General features: G+C 37.7%; 1 protein-coding gene across 7 annotated transcripts in view; it reads left to right on the forward strand.

Moving 5' to 3' along the window:
• Positions 1-21,598, forward strand: part of VRK1 (VRK serine/threonine kinase 1) — a 78,345-nt gene that overhangs the window by 29,445 nt on the left and 27,302 nt on the right. For 6 of the 7 annotated variants that reach the window (XM_043921969.1, XM_043921967.1, XM_043921964.1 and 3 more), the window contains 6 exons: positions 3,425-3,589; positions 8,319-8,374; positions 16,091-16,160; positions 17,026-17,113; positions 21,146-21,254; positions 21,373-21,465. In XM_043921969.1, coding sequence (XP_043777904.1) covers positions 3,430-3,589; positions 8,319-8,374; positions 16,091-16,160; positions 17,026-17,113; positions 21,146-21,254; positions 21,373-21,465 — 576 coding nt within the window. In that variant the 5' untranslated portion in view covers positions 3,425-3,429. Of the gene's footprint in view, positions 1-498; positions 521-3,424; positions 3,590-8,318; positions 8,375-16,090; positions 16,161-17,025; positions 17,114-21,145; positions 21,255-21,372; positions 21,466-21,598 lie in introns of those variants that run through there. The other variant, XM_043921971.1, reaches the window with a different exon arrangement.

A 21,598-nucleotide genomic window follows, 5' to 3' on the forward strand; every position in this document is an offset into this window, starting at 1 on the left:
AAAAAAAAAAACAGTTTTACTGGGAGAGGTCTTTCTAAGGATGACATAAAACTCCAAAACTGAAAGTAAACGATGTCAAAGACGGATAAATCGGGAAGACTAGTTGCAATGCCAGGAGCTAATTTCTTTAATACGCATAGAGTGTGTAAGGAATTCCTGTGAATGAAACAGCAGAAGGCCACCAGTAGTTCACAGGAAGTGAAGTACAGGTTTTACTGTGGAGTCTTTTTTTCTTTATTTTGTGTGTGTGTGTGTGATTGGACCAAGCTCACGAGTATGAAAGGATTTCCAATTTTGATCTCTTGGTGATTGTTAATTATAGGAACAGTCATTTTTTAAAGTTTAAAAACCATAAAATATGTCACAATTCAGAAAACCTTATTATGCACATACAGACATAATGAATCAGAGGGAACTTTTATTATAATCACCACTTGTGTCAAGAAAAATGTGTCCACCACGGGCCCCATCTGAATCCCAACTTTCTTATGCTTCCCCAAAGTCACCTCCAGCTTCTGTGGTAATGGCTTTCTTTTCTTTATAGTTTTATCATTCAAATGTGTGTCCCTTAAAACTGTGGTTTAGATTTGCCAGATTTTGCTAGGTATGTTTTAAAGTCTTTTAAAATCTAGTTTTCTTCTCCCCCATCTCTTTTTTCCTCCTTTATCTGTTGAAGAAATGGGATCTTATGCACCGTACGGGTTTCCTTCCCAGAGTTAGAATTCTGCTGATTGCATTCCTGTGTCATAGTTGATCATATTCTTCTGGTCCCTTCATATCCTGTGAATTGATAGGCTGAATCAGATTCAGGGTCTGTTTACTTTTTGTTTCTTTTTTGGCAGGATTTCTTCATGGCTGGTGGCGTGTTCTTTGATCAGGAGGCATGTACTGTCTGAATAGTTCTCTGCTTTGGATGTTAGTGGCTGTCAGTGGTCAGTGTCTGGGTCCATTAATTCATTAGGAGGTGGAAGTGGTGTTAAGCCAAAACCATTTTTACTTATTAGCTGAAATTTTTCTGTGTAAGGAGAAATTTCTCTTCATCTTCTATTTGGTTACCTAGTGGTACAATTCATATATGAAAGGAAGGATAGATGCTTGATTGTTTCCCTTTATTCACCGGTTTTCAAATTTGAGTGGTTTCTTGCTATCCTCTGGAGGTGACCACTTAAGTTTTCTTACTGTTATAAACTCTTTGATTTACCCATTTTGTGTGTTTTAATCCATTATGGTTATTATCTTCATTGACTCAAATTGGCTCATCTTTGGTTAGTGGTAGTATCTTCCAGGTTGACTCCTTAGACATATTTGACATAACTCTAGTAGTTTTTGATAGCTTCCTTGACATCTAGAAATGACGAGATCTTCCAAGATTATCTTGTACATTTCCAGCTCCAGACCTGAAATCAGTAATTTGTTCAAGGCGCCGTTTTAACAAGAAATGGTATTTCAAGAATACGGTGTGTATGCTGGGAGTGCTCCTTGTTTGCCGCTGTGTTTTCTTTTTCTAAGCTTTTTTATTTGTGAACGGGGCTTGGGAATACAAAGGTGTGTGTCTGTGTGTGTTTATATATATATATCCTTTTTGTAAAAGATAAAATACCTTCTAAATTAAAAACAGTGCTTCCAAATATAATCCTGCCTCTTCTTTCATCTGCATCCCCTTCCATATTTGAATCCTATTTTTTAAGGCCACAGCGATGGTAGAATTAAAAAAATCACATAATTATCCATTTGCATTATTCCATGTCTGCCTACAATATCCTTAGTTAACAAAACCAAGGATCATCACAATATGAGCGAAAGTTGATTTTTTTAGCTTGTTTTCCCGTTTTTTTTTGCAGTTGTGCTATGTCTGCATTGTCAGAACATATACCTGTTATATACTCTATCATCTCCTTTGTTACCCTTGTTGAGACTCAGTTCTGCAAATAATTATCTATTTACTGCTCACTGTCAGTTCTTACAGTGATGTTTCTTTAGTCATTTGGGGTATTTGAAACTTGTTTTCTAGTAGATTCTTACTCCTTTCCCCATTTCCATGCTGATAACACTTTGAAGTCCTTAGACTTGAAATTTAATTGAATATAGACTCTTTGGTTCGTATTTTCATTCCTTGAGTCTTAAATATGTTACTTCCCTTTTTTCCTGGCATAAAGTGTTGCTGTCAATATGATGACAATATGATTTTACTTTCCTTACAGAGTATCTTCTTTTTGGCCTGGAAGCACAAAGAGTATTTTCTTTAACTATTAATTTCAGTAATTTTACCAGAGTAGGCTGTGTCTTAGAGCTGGTCATCCTGGGTTGATTAGTATGTAGGTGTGATCTTTCATTTTGCAGTTTCACATTTTTTTTTAAAAGTTCAGGAATCTTCTCTAATTTTAAATCATTTAAACTGTCTTGAATGCTATAAGGAAATTATCGAATAGGAGATTACTCTGGTGGTTTGATTAAGTTGGATAAAATTTAGAAGGCATTCCTTTTAGTATTTGATAGCACTGTGTGTTTTAGTTATTATACTCAATCTACTTAACTGTAGTTGTCAGAATCACCTTTCTTTGGTGTTTTGAATATGGGCTATTATGGTTGCACTGAAATTCCATTCAGGAAACTCTTTCAGTGATTACAAACACATTAAGAGAATTAATTGATATGAAGAAATAACAAGCACATTCATTTATTTTGAAGTTTTTTTGTTAACTTAGGATATAGACAATGAAGATATATATCAGTACTCTGTCAGGAAAAGTTAAATTTAAAAATTGCCAATAAATTAATAAAGAGCATTTGCATAAATGGAGTTTGTGTATGTAGAATGATAGTGGGTAGATACTTGCTTAAATTTTCCAGTCTAATGTGGTGTGTATGTATTTAGAATATCTAGGCTCAAAACCAAGCTACTTAGATAAACTGTCAAATCTTAACAGACCTCGTTTATCTGACGAGCCATTTCAGATGTTGCAGACTACCTTACAGCTTTTCTCAATCTCTTTTCTTTCTGTACTGCATCTATAATATAGTTTTAAGGAACTAGAATCCTAAAAACTGTTTGTTTTAAATATTTTTCAACTAGTAGATTAAAATAGGTTATTCTTAGAGTTTGAAAAAATAAATAAATAAAATAGGTTATTCTTAAGAGTTTGAAATCACATACCACCCCCATACACTGTTAGCATTAAATAGCATTTTTAGTCATTGATGATTTTATACCGCTGGAACTTGAAATATTTTCTTGCAAGTAATTGCATGGATCATGTTACTTATTGCTTCCTCTTCCAAGTTAAGAGATAAACAGAATTGAGCACTTATTAGTCCTTTATTTAAACTTCGAAGTAAGTATGAATTTGAATAGCATCTTTGCATTGAAAACATCTTCAACACTTCCAGGATTATAATTTTGAGTGTACTTTGTTTTATATTATAGTGAAAATGCCTCGTGTAAAAGCAGCTCAGGCTGGAAGACAGGGCCCTGCAAAGAGACGTCTTGCAGAACATTTTGCAGCTGGGGAGATAATCACTGATATGACCAAAAAGGAATGGAAACTGGGGTCTCCCGTTGGCCAAGGCGGCTTTGGTTGTATATATCTTGGTGAGTATACCTCTACTTCTGATTGTCAGTCCAAAGATTTACAAGTTTGTTATAAACATATTTTCTTAATTGCAGACTTTTACAGGATGCTCCTAATAGTCTGCATCAACGTAATATTATTAGGCAAAAATGCCTCTCTGACATGTGAGTGGAGAAGACGGTTGATGAATCACAGTAGAAATAGAGGATAAAACATCTCTAACATTGCCACTAGTGAGCATAGGCTTTAGATTTCTTAGATATTCTATATGATGTTAATCTCCTTTAAGACTCAGAGATAGCCATATCTTTCTTTCTGCACCTCCACCCAATTAGGATATAGTCCCTTTGTTTTAGTGTAATTTGGAGGTTTTTCATATCTTTAATAGGTATGGATATTTCTTCTTTCTATGCAACCTTAATAGTCATCATGGTGGAATTTAGGAGAATGACCTAGAAATTGTATATTAAGTCTGAAATGTGCTATTTAATTAGCACATTATTTAAATTTTAAGGGACCCACTGTGGAACCCTGAGATACTGTAAGTTAGCTAATTTGTTCATTTGAAAAATATTTTACCTGATTGCTTCTAAAGCTGTTTCTCTCAGAACGTTAGTATTGATACAGTGCGTTTAATGATTGCTTTTGATATTTCTCTCTGACTTTTATATTATATATTCTTACTCCTTCTCTAATCTTTATTTAATTATTAAATTTCTGTATGAGGTTTATAAAATTTTGTTTTTAGTAGTGAACCTTTCTTTTGAGCAATGTCTTCCTCACAATACTAATGTTAATACTAGATTAGCATCACGTGAAAACTTGTTAGAAGTGCACACTCTTGGGTGCCATCCTAGACCCACGAATCAGCAGCTGTAGGGAGAAGGTGTAGCTGTGTGTTTGAAAAAGCCCCGCAGGGGGTGCAGGTAGACGCCTGGGAAAGTTTGAGAACCACTGATGTAGATGAAAGAGCAGCTGTTCTTGGTCAAGAGGGGTCTAACTCAACCAGGACCAATGAGTTGTAGTTGGTCAGCTGCAGTCTCTAGATATATGTTCATGGAACATAATTTGAAAACCAGCACTTTACTGTATTTTATAAATACAGTTTCTCTAGATCAGTGGCACCTGTCTTAGGGGAAATAGATTGATTCTTTAGTTTTGTTCAGAACCAAACCCATCCCAGTGATCTAGACTATTTGACTTAAACTGAAAGCCTTCATAAGGTTAGTAGCTATACTAGCCGGGTCTATATTTTTGACCTTGTAATTTAGAGATGGCAATTCTGTAAGCTCACTCTAGTGCAGAATGTGTATACTGAAGACTTCCCATATTAGGAATGGGAACTTGTCTTAAAGCAAGTAAATTCTTCACTTTGTGTTAGTTAAGTTGCTTTTGTAACCTTTGGCAAATTTGCAGCTTGCTTTGCATGTGTGCTAGATGTTTTATCTATATTGGTATTTCTCATCAGAAAGTGCCATCTGATAGTAAATTTAATATTCAATGGTTTGACAGATTTCTGTAATAAAGCTTTCACTTTTTAAAAACTAGATTGATCTGGAAAAGGAGTTTTCTTCAGTATTGTGGCTTTATCTCTCTGTGCCCACTGACATCAAAACAGCCATTTTCAAGATCATCAGCAGTTTCTGCTCACTGATGGTTTTCTGCTAAAAGATTGCTTTTTTGTTTAGATACTTCCTACAGTGTTTGGTACGGTTTACCTTTCCTCCTCATGAACTTTGCTTCCATTGTCTTTCGTAATATGTACTTTCACCTTTAGTTTTCCTCCTGCCTCTTGATGTGCTAAGCCATCTTTGTAGGCACCTCTGTGCTCGCTAGCTCCTTTTCTCAGCTCACTTTTCCTTCTGTGTAGTCTCTTTGAGTGATCTCATTGAATCTCTTGGCTTCTGTTGTCTCTTTTTGTTGATTTCCATATCTATTATTAGTAACCAAGGACTCGGTCCCTTGAGTCCAGGCCCATAGCCAGTGACCTACAAGGGATCTCTGTTTGGATGACCCACAGGCATGTCTAAAATTTATATCATCCTTTTCCATCTTTTGATTTCAGGATCAGGAGAGGATAATCTGATTGAATGACACCCCTCAAGCCAGACACTGGAAAGCATTCTCAAGTGTTATTACACTGATATTCCTGGCGTTTCCCCTGGTGTTGTTGCTTCAGCTGTGAGACTTCTCAGATACATTCATTTCTCCCTCTCTTGCTGGTCCTACCTGGGTTCAGGTCATTTTCATGTCTTGTCTGGATTCTCACGGTAGCAGTGAATTTTCTCTGCTCAGCCCTGCCCCCTTGCATCCTGTTATTCACATTGTGGCTTGAGTGATCTCCTCTATTTATTACCCTTCTCTGATGGCTCCCCCGGGGACCTCAGGGTGAAGTGCCAGACTTTGAGAATGGCATCCCAGACCTTCCACGTAGTCTGGTCCCTATGTTAACTTTTTCCTTCATCCCTTTTATTTCCTCAGAATCTGTCTTTGACTATCATGCTGCCCGTTGCCTCTTCATCTTTGTGATGTTTCTTTTGCTTTATTTGTCCAAAGCTGAGCTTAGGGCAGGTGTTATCTGATTATAATGCTCCTCTGTTAACCCTTTCGTAATATATTTCATGCTGCACTGAAATTACTTTTGTTTTTCCCAGAATAAATATGTCCTCCTTGACAGTTAGACAACTCTTCCTATTGTTTCCTGGTATCTGGCATATTTTTCAGTATATGTTGTTTGAATGAATTATCAAACTTCCCTTTTCCCCTTTCCTCATTTAATCATGCAGTATTACTGGGATACTATCCTCACTGTAACACTTTGTGCATTAAATGTTTATTTTAAAAAATTTAACTTTGCTCTGTTGTTAATTCAGCATCTGGGTGATGTAGTCATCACAGCAGTACTGTTTCTTAAGGAGCTCAGACTTACTCTTTTGCCCATTTAGCCGTTTTTATGATTTGGTGTTCCTTCTGTCTTCCGAAGTGTTGTAGCTACAGCCTTTTCACAGTACTGCTGCTTTCCAGCTGATGGGCGTTTTCTCCGTTTCCTTTGCCTGTCTCTCTTCATCTCTTCAGCTTCTTATGTGAGAAGGCCTTAGGACCCAGTCCTGGGATTTCTTCTTTCCTCTGTCTACACTCATTCCCTAGGGGCCCTTCCAGTTTCTTGACTTTAAATGAATAGCATTTCTGTGTTGATGACTCTCAAATTTCTTTATCCAACTTGGACCACTCTTCTGAACTCAAGACTTGTACGTCAGCTGCCTGTTTAACACCTGAACTTGGATGTTTAATAAGCATCTCAAACTTAAGACACCCCAAAACACCAGCTCCTCCTGCAGTTTTCTGTCATGGCAAGTAGCAACTTCCTCTTTCCGGTTGCTCAGGCCAAAAACCTGGAGTCATCCTGACCTCTCCCCTCTGACCCCCCCTTACCCTCTGTATCTAATACATCAGCAAATCTTGTTGGCTCTTTAAAAACATGTCCACAGTCCGACCACTTACCACCGCCTCGTGTGCTCCTGCTCTGGTTCGCGCTGCGCCATTCCTCACCCAGAGGATTCTGATAGCTCACTTCACTCTGCTCTGCTCTTACTGTCCGCCCTCCATTCTCCACAAAGCCACTTGCAGAATTCTTTAGAAAATCAGTCTGAGCTTACCATTTCTCTTCTCAGAACCTTCCAGTGGCTCGCCATCTCATTGATAGCCACAGCTCTGGGTCACCTGTCTTTGTATTTGTTCTCGGCTGCTTTTCTGATCTGTACCCTGTTACTTTGCACCACACTTGTTCTTCTCCGGCACATGTAGGCCTTTGCACTGGACTGCCTGGAATGTTCTCCCAGCTTATTTCCATGGCTCCATCCCTCACTGTCTCCAGACCACTGCTTCAGTGACACCCTGTCACTGAGGTTCCTCTTACTAACTTGCAACTCTCTATCTTCCTTTCCTGCTTAATTTTTCTTTCTCTTGTACTTACTGCCATCAAACACACTTTATATTTTAATCGTTGTCTGTGTCCAACTACTGAAATGTTAGCATCATAAAAGTAGAGATTGTTTGCTCCTGTTCATTGCTAAATCAATTTCTTAGACACTGATATGTAATAGTTATCTGGTAAAAAATATGTGTTTAATGAGTATGGGAAACTTTATTTTCCTAATTCAGCATTTAAGGGCAACTCTGCTGCTTATTTGTACAAAATAATATGACAGCCACATTAAAATTACACTGGATGGCATTTCAAAGGTCTAGTGCCAGTCTACTGAACCATTGTTCTAGAGAAGTTATCTTTACCCCAAACGAGTGCTTTTTAGAACTTTAGCTCCCTTTCTTCTTACCTTCCTACCTAATGCTACTTCTTAAAAGGATTCCCTAGTTTGTTAAAATTTAAGAAATTGTATCAGTTATCATCCTCTTGGGAATTCAGAGCATATATTAGCATATCAAAGATCATGAGTACTTTTGAATTAAAGAAATCTTTAACTCAGTTTTCTATACTTAATTGATGATCACATTGAAGATAGCAGCAATTGTAAGATGCCTTCTAATTTCAGACATGTTAAATTGTGGGAAAAAAGTCTTAAAATTGATGAAATATGCAGTAATGATATCCTGAGACACATATTTGGGAACTGAAATTTATTCTATCAAGAGATTATAGATATACAGATCTAAATATTAATAAAGGGCTAGTAATAGGCTATAATAGTGCTACTTCTGTTCTGATATTATACATGTCACTTTTTCAAACAGCTGATATGAATTCTTCAAAATCCGTGGGCAGCGACGCACCCTGTGTTGTGAAAGTGGTAAGGAAAGCCTCTCACTGATGTCTCTTCTCCGCTGATTTGGTTGTTGTATTTATTTTGTAAAACATTCTTTTTAATAACTAGAATTAATTAAACCATAAGGTACTGCATTTTAAATAATGTTTCATAATTATTAAATGAGAAAAACATAGTTTTATAGTTTTAAATTATTTGAATTCAAAAATTCTCTCCCCTCTCTTTTGAGTTTGAGTGGCAATAGTATTTGTGGAGAAAATTCATGAAAGCCTGGAGGTTTGCAGGTGTGGAATAAAAATATTCAGCTCATTCTTTTTGTTTCAGCTATATTTATAATAGACGAGATGCTTTTTTTACATCCTTTTATATACTTTAGTGAACTTTATTGTATTTTGTCATGCATTTACTTCTGAACTTACACTTGGTCAGTTTTTGTTTTCATTTCCCGTTATCTTTCCTTCCCCTTTTATTTTAGTAAATATAGTTATTTATTTGTGGTCACTTTGAAACTTCTTTTTGCTACACTGACGTTGAAATTAGTTTGTAATGAGTAAAGGTAGACAATATCTTGTCTAACACAGACATGCTCTGAATAGCCAGGTCAATTTATATATTGGCACGAACAAGCATTTTAACTACAATTTGTTAGTAAGTGAGGTTGTGTGCATCTTTTTGCTTACCAACATTTGTAACTCCCCTCTCAAAATTCTTTATTATGTATGAAGAACATGTTTTTGTCAAATAGAAGTAACAGGGTCTGTTATTTGGGCAAATTACCACAAAGTCCCCCAGCGCTGCTTTTTTTCCCTAAAGGCTATAGATTTCTGGAATTAGAATTACCTCAAGGCTTTTTGACTTGTTTTATTTTACTCTCTTTTTTTAAAAAAAAGAATATATTTGATCCCGTTTGAGTTAATAACACTTTCGGATCTGAACTGCTTTTGTGATTGTTTTCACCAAGTTTTTATTCACATGTAGTTTTTATAAGGAAATAGATATGAAATAAACAATTTGAATCCTTTTTGACAAGTGCATATGCCTGTATAATCCTACCTCTGTTAAAATACAGAGTATTTCTATCGCTCCCAAAAGACTCCTAGTGTCATTTTCTGATCAGTGTGGAGGAAACCACTTGTCCGAGCTCCCTTCCTCCCTGTGGAGTGTTTCCAGAATGTCCTATACATGGTATTTACGCGGTGTGTTCTGTTTCGTCTCTTGACTGCTTGTGCTCAGCATAGTGTTTTGAAGGCTCGGGTATATTGTTGGCATCTCAGTTGTCTGGTCAGTCTTCATGTTGTAGTGTTATATGGTAGCCGTATTAGAGTTAGTTTCTGTTTCCTGTTGATAGACATTTGGATTGTTTCCAGTTTGGGGCTCTTAGGAATAGCCCTTCTGTGAATACTGTGGTCACTGTTTTTCTTGGATCAGTACCTAGAATTACTGGTTTATAGGGAAGGTGCATGTTTAAATTTATAAGAAAGTACTAGCCAGATTTCCAAAGTGGTTGTTACTGTTTTATACAGCCACCAGTAACACGTGAGAATTCTGGCTGTTCTGTGTCCCCTTTAGCACTTGAAATTGTCAGCTATGTTGTTGGTTTGTTGTGACCGTGATATCAGAAGTTTAGTAGTGACTCATAGTTTTAGCTTATATTTACTTGCTGACTGGTTTTGAGCACTTCTTCGTTGTGATTATTGACAATTGTTATATTCTCCTTTGTGGAGCCTCTTCAGTCTTTTGTGGTCTACTGGCACCGCCCTCCCCCCTCCTTTTTTAATAACTCAGTTTTGCTTTTTATAATTCAGTGTAAGAGTTATTCTGTATACAAGTCCTTTCTTAAATATATGTGTTGTAAATCTTTTCTCCTACTTTGTAGTTTGCCTGTTTATTTTGAATACTTTTTCTGCATCTTTTGAGATGAATCATAGGATTTTTTTCTTTTATTTTGTTAATGTGGCATTTATATTGATTGATATTTGAATAGTAAACTGACTTTGTATTCTTAACATACACTCCAGTCAGTTACGGTTGTATTATGCTTTTTGCATAATGCTGGAATTGATGTGCTAATATTGCATTAAGGGTTTTTGCATCTTTGTTCAGGAGGGATATCAGTTGTTAATTCTTCCTAGTACTTCTGCAGTGAGAGCGTTTGGGTCGGTGTCAGGCTTCCTGGCGCGCTGAGCTTGGCCTCCCCTCCTGGCCCTGCGGCATCTCAGGTGTCCTGTCCTGGGGCTCATTTGCTTGTCTTCTGTCCTGTAGAAGTCACAGTCCTCTACTGCCTGTTTTGTCTGATGTCTGAGAATAGTAATTTTCCTGTGTTTTGTCCAGTGTTCATATTTGTTTATTGTGAGAGGGCTAATTGGATCCCAGCTATTCCGTCATGCCCGTGAGTGGAAGCAATGTGGGTAACTTTAAAGTGGGTGTGATTGGTTTGTGTCCCCTGCCATTTCACTTTTCTTTATGCCTTTTCATTTTGGATTTTTCTTCTTTCTTGTGTATTAAATTCCTTTGAAATACTTAGTTTGCTGCTATATCAGAGGAACAAAAGTTTGTACTATTAAATTGGGTCATTTGCATGGAATTTGCATGGAATATTATCTGCATTTGTCTTTGATACGACAAATTAAAATATTAAAATCTATGGGTAAGATTAGTTTCTTCTTAGGATCTTTAAATAGTTTGCACTGTGGAAAGAAAGCAAGTCCCCTTAGGAACTTGTCATAATAGTGAGGTTCAGAAAATGCGATTACCTCTGACCACTTGGCATCTGTTTCACCTGAACGGTTATTTCTGGGTCTTGGAGGAAAGTGCCTGAGCCGTGGCTTGTAGGTGGGGCTGCTGTGTAACCGTGTCTTTTTTTGTTCTGTATAACTTTGGCTTCTTTAAATTATGTTTTATTTTAGACTTATAATATTCTTCTTCATTATGAGTAGTTCTAAGAATTTTATTTGTTATTCAGTATCTTTTTCGCTTACAGAATTATGAAAGAAAATGTATAGAAACAAGTATTTCCTAACTGCGTAAGGTAGCAAATTACACTTCTGAGTTAAAAGCCATTTGTTATCAGCCCTAGTTAGTACTCTGTGTCTCCTGTCTCCTAATTTAGTTCTACTCCCATTAGCCTATATTACGTCTTCTCTTTGTAATTAGGACGATAATAAATATTCAGCTGATTTCTCTCTTGCATTTAATATTTCAGTAACATTTTCAATGTCCTGGTTTGTCTGTGATCCTGGAAGAATGCCATAAGCAAAATAATGTTGACTTTTTCTGTTTTCCTCTCTAAGAGGTGGTTTAGTGACTGCCGTTGGTCGTTTCTTCCCTCATACCTGTCTTTCCTGATCTCCTTTAAACCCCTGTAGCCCCGTTGTGTATATTTCCATTTGTTTTACAATTTGACTTGCTCATATCCTTCTCATGGCACTATTGTTCTAGTTTTTTATGTGTTAATTTTATCTCCCTAACTAGATTTTAAGGACCTTGTTTTAAAGTTTATGTCACCTTTAAATGTCTGTTTTATCCTTTTCAAAAGTTTTTGGCCATAATTGCTTACACCTTGCAGCTTGCTGATTCACCTGTTTCTGCTCTTGTCTTTTCAGCGTAGGCCTGTCTGTGATTTGTCTTCACTGGTGCTAGGCAGCGCCATAGCTCTGTTCATTACTTATCTGCAGTTCTTTTATTCTCATAGAGCTTTGTAGAAGTCAAAATGGTTCATCAGATACAAACATGTGAAATGATTATCACCTCTTTCCAGTATTAAGATCAGAACTGTTTATAAACATTTGCTGTTTAAACATCAGGAGCTATTAAATATCATTTTTTTCAAAGAACAAGTACTATTCTTTAGGGAAGCTTCATAATTAATTACCAGAAAAAGCAAGATATAAAACTCTAATATAGAGGTAACTTTATAAGATAGCTATATATAGAAAGAAAATATAATATTTCCAAAATTTTCTAAAGTGAATTGATATTTTATCTTTAGAGAAAGGAAAAAGATTAAGAAATAATCAAAGACAAATTGATTTTTAATGTGAAATTAGACTTAATAATTTAATAGCATATCAAATCAAAAAGTGGTTCTCAGCTCTAGTTACATAGGATGATTACAATCTCCAAGTGCAGGGCTGGGTTATTGGCATTTTTAGTAAAGTCTCCTCAAGAAATTCTGTTGTACATCAAGGTTGAGAGCCGCTGGTGGGGTCTGGCGCCTAGAGCACCGTAGTTCTCTTCAGTGGGATCCTGTGCGCATGCTCCTGCTTACCTTTGCCTGGGAACCCTTTTATTCACGGGGGCACCAGGTTCCCTGTGCTTTTGGTAGGGTTTCCATCTCCCTGTGGAAAACTGATTAGAACATTTGATTACTGCACTCACAGTGTTAACGGGTATGCACAGGAGCTCCAAATACTAATCCACGCATTTCTTACATTTGGTCTTGAAGTGAAGTTACGACTAACATATTTAAGATAGATGTTTAGGTATATACTAGGTATAGTCTCTGTCCTCTTCAGTGACCGTGTCTGGTTCTGTTTAGGACCTTAATCCTTATTGACTTACAGGGACAGTCTTGGAGTCATGGTGCTGGGTCACCAGTGATGGTGAACTTGTATTCTCTGCCTCTGGATAACTGAGAGACATTCTCTGTATTTTATTTCAGGAAAGGAAATGTGTAGAGAGAAATGGTAACTTGGTTTTGTGTGTGTGTGTTTTTTTAAATACGTATTTATTTGCATGGGGTCTTAGTTGTGGCCCTCAGGCTCTTTTCTTGTGGCAGGCAGGTTTCTCTGTGGTTGTGGTGTGTGGGCTTAGTTGCCTTTCGGCATGTGGGATCTTAGTTACCTGACCAGGGATTGAACCCATGTCCCCTGCATTGAAAGGTGGATTCTTAACCACTGGACCACCAGGGAAGTCCCTCCTTTTGTGTTTCCTTGTTAATAGATTGTATAATGGATTACTTCCTTCAGTCCCCCTTTGTGGTCATGTCAGTGAGCTAGTAGCAGAACTGGGGGTAGAGGTCAGGCTTTAGGATCTTATATTCTAACAGTTCTGTATGTTACAGTCTGTTTCCAGCATGTACTGATAGGTATCTGTAGTCCGAAGTTCTCTGGAAAGAAGTTGAAGACTGATGTTTAATTTCCCACACTGATGTTATGAGAAGTGACCTGAATTTTCAATTCATATATCATAATTTTTTGGTAGGAAGGAGAAACTTTATACAGCTTCATTTTTAAATGGCAGCCAGTTGCTTTTAGATGGTGCCGTTGAAATATATCACATTTTAATTTTTTTTCTGTTGTCATCTTCATTTTGACACTTAGAAGTCTTAAAGAAACGTTTAGTGATATTCTAGTTAAAATGTCAGTCCCAATTTCTTTTCTAAATCTTGGCTATTATAGAGTTGGCAAAGTATTTTAGATTTGAAGTATGTTAATAAAATTTTTAGTTATGAGTTAAGGTATTTTCTTCAACAGAAATAGCTAGCTTTGGCTGGAGTGCAATGCCAAGGAAGTAGGTCCTTTATTTTGTTATAATGGAATTTTATTGAATTAGAAAAAAGGATGAAATGAGATCAAAGAGTCTTTATTGTAATGGGACTTTCAATATAATAGCTTGATTTATATAGGTTGATTCTTATTATTATAAGTTTAATAAATTATTGCCTGAAGGATAGCTTGAAAATTAAAGTTGATATGACATAGGTTGAAACTGAATAAATCAGAATTTTATACAGATGGTAATAAGCCAGGAATGTGTCTTAGGAAACTCCTTTCAAACCTGAGTTATGAGCTACTCTGAAAGTTAGCCTTTGGAGAGTAACTTCCCAAAATTCCTCTCCTGAATTTCCATTTCTTACACTGAGTCTGTTGCTCCTGCTGCAGGCCTGTTCTCAGCCGTGGGCTCTCAGCATTCACAAGTGTCTGTCTAGCTCCCACTGCTGCAAGGGAAGGAACTACAGGTTATGGCAAAACTTGCGGTTGTGAATCCACAAGGTAGTGATTTGGCACACCTTAGTATATTGGTTAGTTTCTACTTCTTAAGACGTGGTATACAACCCTTGTATACCATTCTCTCCCAAAGCTTGCCTGTAACAAATAAGGCTAGCTTATTTTCCGATTCTGATCCCAGTGTTATACATGTTGCTCTTTTGGTGTGGAATACTTATTCTTAGTGGCTGCTGCCTGACTCTTTGCATATTGCTAATCAATCTTCCCGGAAGTACTTTAACTAGGGATTTCTGTTCTTCTGAATAACAGGAAGTCTGAGATACTAAACTGTGTATTTAGAGTAGTTTTGTTTAAACTTTAAGGAGCAAAATTAACTTCTCTGACAGTGAGAGTATCTTGAATAAAGAAAAAGTGAACATATATTAAGTATTAGCATATTTGTGGAGATCTACGTATTTCTACAAATTTTCTCTCAGATAAGGTAGTAGACTTCTCTTAGCGCTTCTTCTAATGCTCCGCTGACCCTGAAACTCCAGTTACACAGACATTCTGTCTGAAATAACTTTCTTCTTGAACTTCTCCAAAGGAAAGCAGCCCTAGAATTAGTTTAGAAATATTAGCCTCCTTATTTGAAAATCTGATACTTTTCAAAACTTTTCAGCCTCTTAATAATTAAGATAATATCAACGTAAACTATCAAACATTAAATAAATACTGATCAGTTTTATTAGACAAAATTTACTGTTTAGAAAGTTCACAAAATTATGTTTCCCACTATCCCAGATTTATTTATTTAGACAAAACTCCCAACAAGCTGATGCTGATGTTGCTTATTTTTCAAGTACTTTTTTGTGAATATAAGCCTCTTTACAAATAATTTTAACTGTTCATATCCCTTAAAATATGAAATGAGTATAGTTCACTAACGTTGGTGGAAAACAGTGCTTGTTGAGCCTCGTTTCCCTCTGAACTTTAAATTATCATGCGGGCAATAAATTGTAGGGTTCCCTCTTTGAGAGTCTTAGGATCGGTGTCAACAAAGGATCTAGTCACGTGGACATGCTTGCTCTGGGGTTCCAGAACACTTGTCTTTGTGATAAGATTGGTTTCCTGCCAGTTTTGATGTGAGATATAGCTGTAATGAGAAACAGGAAAGGAATGGGATTTTGCCACTAATGGGTTAAATCAGGTGTTGAAACTTTTGTTAAATCTCAGAAATAATCTTGTAGCTCCTTGGTGAAACAGTTAACATGGTTGCTGATCTTTGCTTAAGAGAAAGTTTAATAATGGTTGAAAATAAGGTTAACAATTTTTCTTAAATTTCTGCAAAGATTAAGCTGTATATCTGATTTTGTATAGTTTACCACATGTAGAAATGAACCTTGAGAAATACAGGAGAGAAATACAAGACTTATGGAATCTACTGAGACTATCTGAAACATTTCCAAGCGTTTTACTTAATCTCAAACATAGTTTATAAACTGAAATATCAAAATCATATTGTTGGAAGAGGGCTTCCTAGGTGGCTCAGATGGTAAAGAATCGGCCTACAATGCGGGAAACCCAGGTTCGGTTCCTGGGTTGGGAAGATCCCCTGAAGAAGGGAATGGCTACCCACTCTAATGTTCTTGCCTGAAGAATTCCACGGACAGGGGAGCCTGGTGGGGGAATAGTCCATGGAGTCGCAAAGAGTTTGGAAAGAAAATTGATTTATTAGTGTTTTTGAAGGTTCATTGAAAATTACTCAGTAATTTTAACTGCTGTGTGTACTAATGAACTCTTTTATTTTAAGGAACCCAGTGATAATGGACCTCTTTTTACTGAATTAAAGTTCTACCAGCGAGCTGCCAAACCAGAACAAAGTAAGAAATACAGTACACATGTGTTTGCACTTTTAAAATTAGCACTGGTTTTGTTTTTTTGTTTTAAGCCAAGATTAGAGCACTATGGTTTTGTTATTTTTTTACTTTATAGATAGACTGTATTTAAATGAGATTTGTGTGAAAGAATTTTGATCTCTTAATGGATTTGTTATGATAAGATTTCACTTATATTGATAATACAGAGTTAATAAATAATATATGATTTAGGACATAGTGTTAAAAAACTGAGGATTAGCCCTAATCCATGAGAATGGCTCAGGGATCTCCAAATCTGCTTTTGAGTGTTTTCCTAAGTTCTGGAGACTATGAATTGCAGGGTTGCCATCACGATGCACTAGAACAGGCCGCCAAGGGAGAGGGCAAGATCTCTGCAGCTCCCCTGACCCTGCCTGTCCTCCTGTTCCATCCCCTCTGCAGATCCAGGGAGTCTCCTGGTAGGCTGGTATTGGGTTTGGGAATCTCTCTAGAGGCTCTGTCTCTCCTCGAGCTTGATTTCCTGACGGAGGACCTTTAGAATGAGGTAAAAAGTAAGACTCTGTGGAAACAAGTAGACACTTAGGTAATTGGAGATATTAATCTTAATTGCAGTACTGTGGTTTGACTTCTTAAAAAAATGTCTTGTAGATTTTTCATTTTAAAGACAACATTTAGGGCAGGATAGCACAATTTTGTAGGTTAATAAAAATGTTTCAGTTGTAAAGTACTTTCATTTATTGGTTATTATGTACTGTTCACTTATTTTTTGTGAATTAAGGTGGAATCTTACACGTTCTGTTCTTGAAGATATAAAAACCTGCTTATGTATAACAGAACTGAAATCACAAGCGTGTGTTTTAACTTGCAGTTCAGAAATGGATTCGTACCCATAAACTGAAGTACCTGGGTGTCCCTAAGTACTGGGGGTCTGGTCTACATGACAAAAATGGAAAAAGGTAAAAACATGCGTGTTTTGTTTTTCTCCTTCCATTTTGAGCATTTATTGTTCAGTTTATGTAGTCGAGAATTATGTACAGAGCACCTGTCTCAGTGCTGCCTGGCCTTCACCTGCGTTGTGTGGAGTGTCTTCTGCCGAGATGAGCAAGGTGTTCGCCCTCGTCTGGGGGGCTTGTCCCAAGTGGTAGCAGCTGCCTGGAACCCAGCTGACGAGTAGGAACACAAAGCCAAACGTGCCTGCCTTATTTTTTTCCCCTTAATAATGAACAAGCAAAGAGAAAACTTCATGTTGCGTATGTCAAAGGGAGCCCTCGGGCTTTCAATATGGCATTTCCTGTTAGAAACATCAGTATAATCTGCCCACCTTGATGAGGTTTCAGTCTAGCTGATGAGAAAAAGCAAACTTGTTTGAAACAACCAGAGGCCAGTTTAAGTGCCAAATTGTGTAATTCTGCCTCGTGTGTGTCTTAGGAATTCAGAGAGGAGAGGACATTGCTGGCAGAGTTGAGTTGGAGGAAACCTCCAATGCTTTTGATGCATAATTTGACACTAAAAAATATTTGATTGAATGAATAGAGTGTCATTCAGGAGTGCTGGTAGCTGAGATTTGGAGAGTCGATTTGGTTGGAACTGGGGTGTACTGGTTAGGATGCTCTCAGCCGCAGGTAAAGATAAAACTGACTCAGCTCTCTTTAAGTCACCCATCACGTGCTCGGGTTACTTTACCTTGGCTTTGTTCTCTGTTAATTCTCCATTGTGCAGTCTCACAGTGACTGCCCGTTTCTAGACTTCGCATGCAAACAGTCCCCCATGCAAACAGCAGAAAATAGGGTTGCTTCTCGTGAGTTTCAGTTTCCTGGCAGGGAAGCCATTCCCAGGGGTCTTGTGGCCGATGTCCCTCCGTGTTTTCTTTGTTGGAGTTTTATCAGTGATCATTCTTAAACCAGCCACTGGCAAGGGCAAGGTGGCCACAGCGATGAGTCGGGGGAAAGGATAGAGAGCCTGAACCCCAGCGGGGCTCCGCCGGACACGACGGAGATCAGAGGAGCTGCTGGTGGGCAGCCAGCACTCTGCATTGGGACGTTCCGATCTGGAACCCAGGCACCTCCCAGGGAGCCCGGCAACTCTGGGGAATGGCCAGATAACATTTTGTTATAGTTTTGCTGGGACAGGCTTCTGTAGTTTTCATGAAATTTTTTAGAGAAGTAGTGTAGAGCGTACCAGAGGCAGACCCTTGGTTTCACATCTGTGTTTGCCTTAAGATGGTGTGACTGGGTACGCTCCTCCTGTCTGCCTGTGGCACCACATGGGTGAAGCGGAGTCAGGCCTCCCCACGTAATAAGAGCATTAAATGTGAAGCTGTCAGAATATGTGTAAGTGTTGGCTTAACTGTCACAGGGGTCTTTAATCTCTCAGATATTAAGAACTGCTGGTTTAGAAAAGCCCTGCAGACAAGGAATAGCATCTGAAGCGGGGAGTGACCTGAACACAGGGGCAGAGTAGGCTTCTGGCCTTGGGGGTGGCCTTGTGGCCATCTTTCTTCAACAAAGAAAGGGTGATTGTACACATACGAGGAAGAGAAGAAAATGACTTGGAGAAAGAGGCTGAGGCAGGTAATGAAGACACAGATGAAAGGGCTGTTTGGAGCCTGTGTGCGGTAGGTGGCTGGAAGCTACTGCAGGTGCTTAAACAAAGAACAGACACGTTTGAGGTACAGCTGACCTCCCATTGACTCCTGGTGACCTTACCACTGAACCCGTGTCTTCTGTGACATAGAGTTGGCTGCAGATATCTTGTAAATGGGCAGGTTCATCACCTGTAAGGTAGTGATTTACTTTTTAGGTTGAAGCTTTTAAGAAATAATCATTTTAGTTCTTACAAAAGTAAAAGTAAGACTCCTTCCCACCCTCCTCCCCTGCCAGAAATCCTTACTTCCTCCTGTAACTCATCTGAAGTGATGTGAATATAGTGCTTAGCACAGTGTTAGGCTCGTAAAAATGTTAGCTGCTATCGTTATTAAATCATTTATGCTGATTTATAGATTGCCATTATTTGCATTGTTTTATTCAAGTCCCCAGGAAAGTATACATCAGTGGTTTTACTTGAGAGAAGTTACTTGGAGGTACCTTTTCTTTTAGTGCTCAGTGGTAGAAATAATTTTGTGGAAGAACGTGGTAGAGATTTCTGTGCAGTGTACAGAATCTTGCTTCATTTGATGTGGATAGTTCAGACATGGTGAGAAGATGGAGGGATTGTTGAGAATAGTGGTGGGGTGATCTGTGAATAAAAACAGAGCCCCACGTCCTGTGATGTGTTGATAGATCTCCAACGGAATTAAACCACGTGTGCTTCAGCTCCCTTTCAGAGTGTCAGCAGAGGCTGTAGTTTTGTTGCCTACGTGTTATTTTATAATAATTACACAATCACATCACTTATTTGTAAAAAAACAAACACATCCATGTGTCCTTGGTTTCCTCCCTCACCTCTCAAAACCTGTTGTACAGAGGAAATCAGGAAGCCAGCATTTCTGTTCCCTCTTTGTTATGTTTGAGGTTGGGGTACTGAAGGTCTTAGAAAAATGAAGACATTTTGCCACTGACTAATTACATGACTTTGGACAAATAACTTTGCCTCTACAAATGTTAATTATTTTATTAAAAGATGTTTAGAAGGATCTCTAATTCTTTTCCAGTTCAAGAATAGGTAGAATTTTGGATTTTTTATTTGGCGTATTGCCTTTTAACTGTTAGCTCTTCCTTTCCCTGTAGAATTGTCATACTGTGTTTTTATCTTAGAAATCTAAAATATGTAAGTGAGATTTTTGTGTCCTACTTATGTTTGTTTATTTTGATATATTTAGTGTGGTGGTCAAAGACGTAGATTCACCACTTCCTAAAGGAGAAATTACTAATGATCAGTTTTCTTCTGCTGTAAAACGGGGCTCATGGGGGTGCCTGCCTCATCAGGGTGATGGGAGGTTTAAATGCACTGACATTAATACATCTAAAGTATTAGAATAGGGCCTTTCTCATATTTCAGTAAATGCCAGCTGCTGTTGTTACAGTGATTATTAATCTTATTCCCATTAGAAGATAGCTTGATAGATTTTGAGTGTTTGATACATCTTGGTTTTTTTATTGATTTATTGAATGGTTTAACTAGACAGCTCAGAATGTGGAAAACTCTGTAAAGGTAAAAGTGGTTCACAGAGCAAAAGATGAGCCAGTCGCTGCGGCGAGGCGATGCTTTTCAGTGCCCTGAAGTGTGCTGTGTGCTGGATGCACAGTACACGGAAACACACGCGTAGTTACTGAAGTGTAGAGTTGGGTGCTGGAGAAGACCCTCCCTAGAAAGCATGAGGCCCTGCTGTCTCGTTTGACACCTACGGAAATTGGGGCCCAAACAAGAAAAGTGACTCAGCCAAGGTGACAGAGTTGGTTTTGTGGCAAAACTGAAAATCTTTATGTTTTTCTGGGACATTTACTGTTCCCCAAATCTTATCTGTTGAGTACTTGGTATACAATTCTTTTATACCATTTAAGCAGTTTTATTGCATTTAACTATTATTACAGCATCTCTTGACAGTCTTGAATTTAACAGAATGTTAATACTGCTAAAATGTCCCTTAAAAATAGAGAACAGTCACGGACAGGAAGTTAATATCCAGAAGCATAAATTAACTTTAACTATGACAAAAATCAGTGATATCAGTCTCACTCAGATTATTTATCTTTATTATCTTTACCGTAAAGCGTCTGTTGTCTTCTATCTGGGTGTTTCTTCCTTGCATTGAATGCTGTCTCATGTGACTTGTTGAGACCAGGAGGCCCCTAAGATAAAAGGCAGAATCAGGACAGCTCTTGAGATTTTTCATTGGAAGAACTAGTTTCAGATGTCTTTCTTTCCTTTTGCTTTCTACTTTCTTACTAAACATTGCCTTGGAAAAAATTAGTTTGAAAGGAGAGTGCTCATGGCAAAGTAGGTTTTCCTGAGTTACATTTTGTTCATTGACTTTTCTTGTTTGTCTTTAGTTACAGGTTTATGATAATAGATCGCTTTGGGAGTGACCTTCAGAAAATATATGAAGCAAATGCCAAAAGATTTTCTCGGAAAACTGTCTTGCAGCTAAGCTTAAGAATTGTATGTGAGCTACATTCTTCTCGTTTTTAATCCAGTAAGGCTAGTTGTGTTGACGCTTGGTCCTCTGCTGGTTGGTGTCAGGTACTGCATTAATTTATTGTATATGATGCTTTCATAGCTGGATATTCTGGAATATATTCATGAGCATGAGTATGTACATGGAGATATCAAGGCCTCAAATCTTCTTCTCAGCTACAAGAATCCTGACCAGGTAGCTTTATAACTTTAATTTCTACTGTTTAAAACCTATTGTTTGAAAACAAATACAGTTGCCATGAACTTTTGAACCCATGCAGAAGTTTTACTTTTTGAAGTAGATATGGTAATAATAATATTTCTTCTTG

Source organism: Cervus elaphus, chromosome 13 (assembly GCF_910594005.1).
Source record: "Cervus elaphus chromosome 13, mCerEla1.1, whole genome shotgun sequence".
NCBI classification, from domain to species: Eukaryota; Metazoa; Chordata; class Mammalia; order Artiodactyla; family Cervidae; genus Cervus; species Cervus elaphus.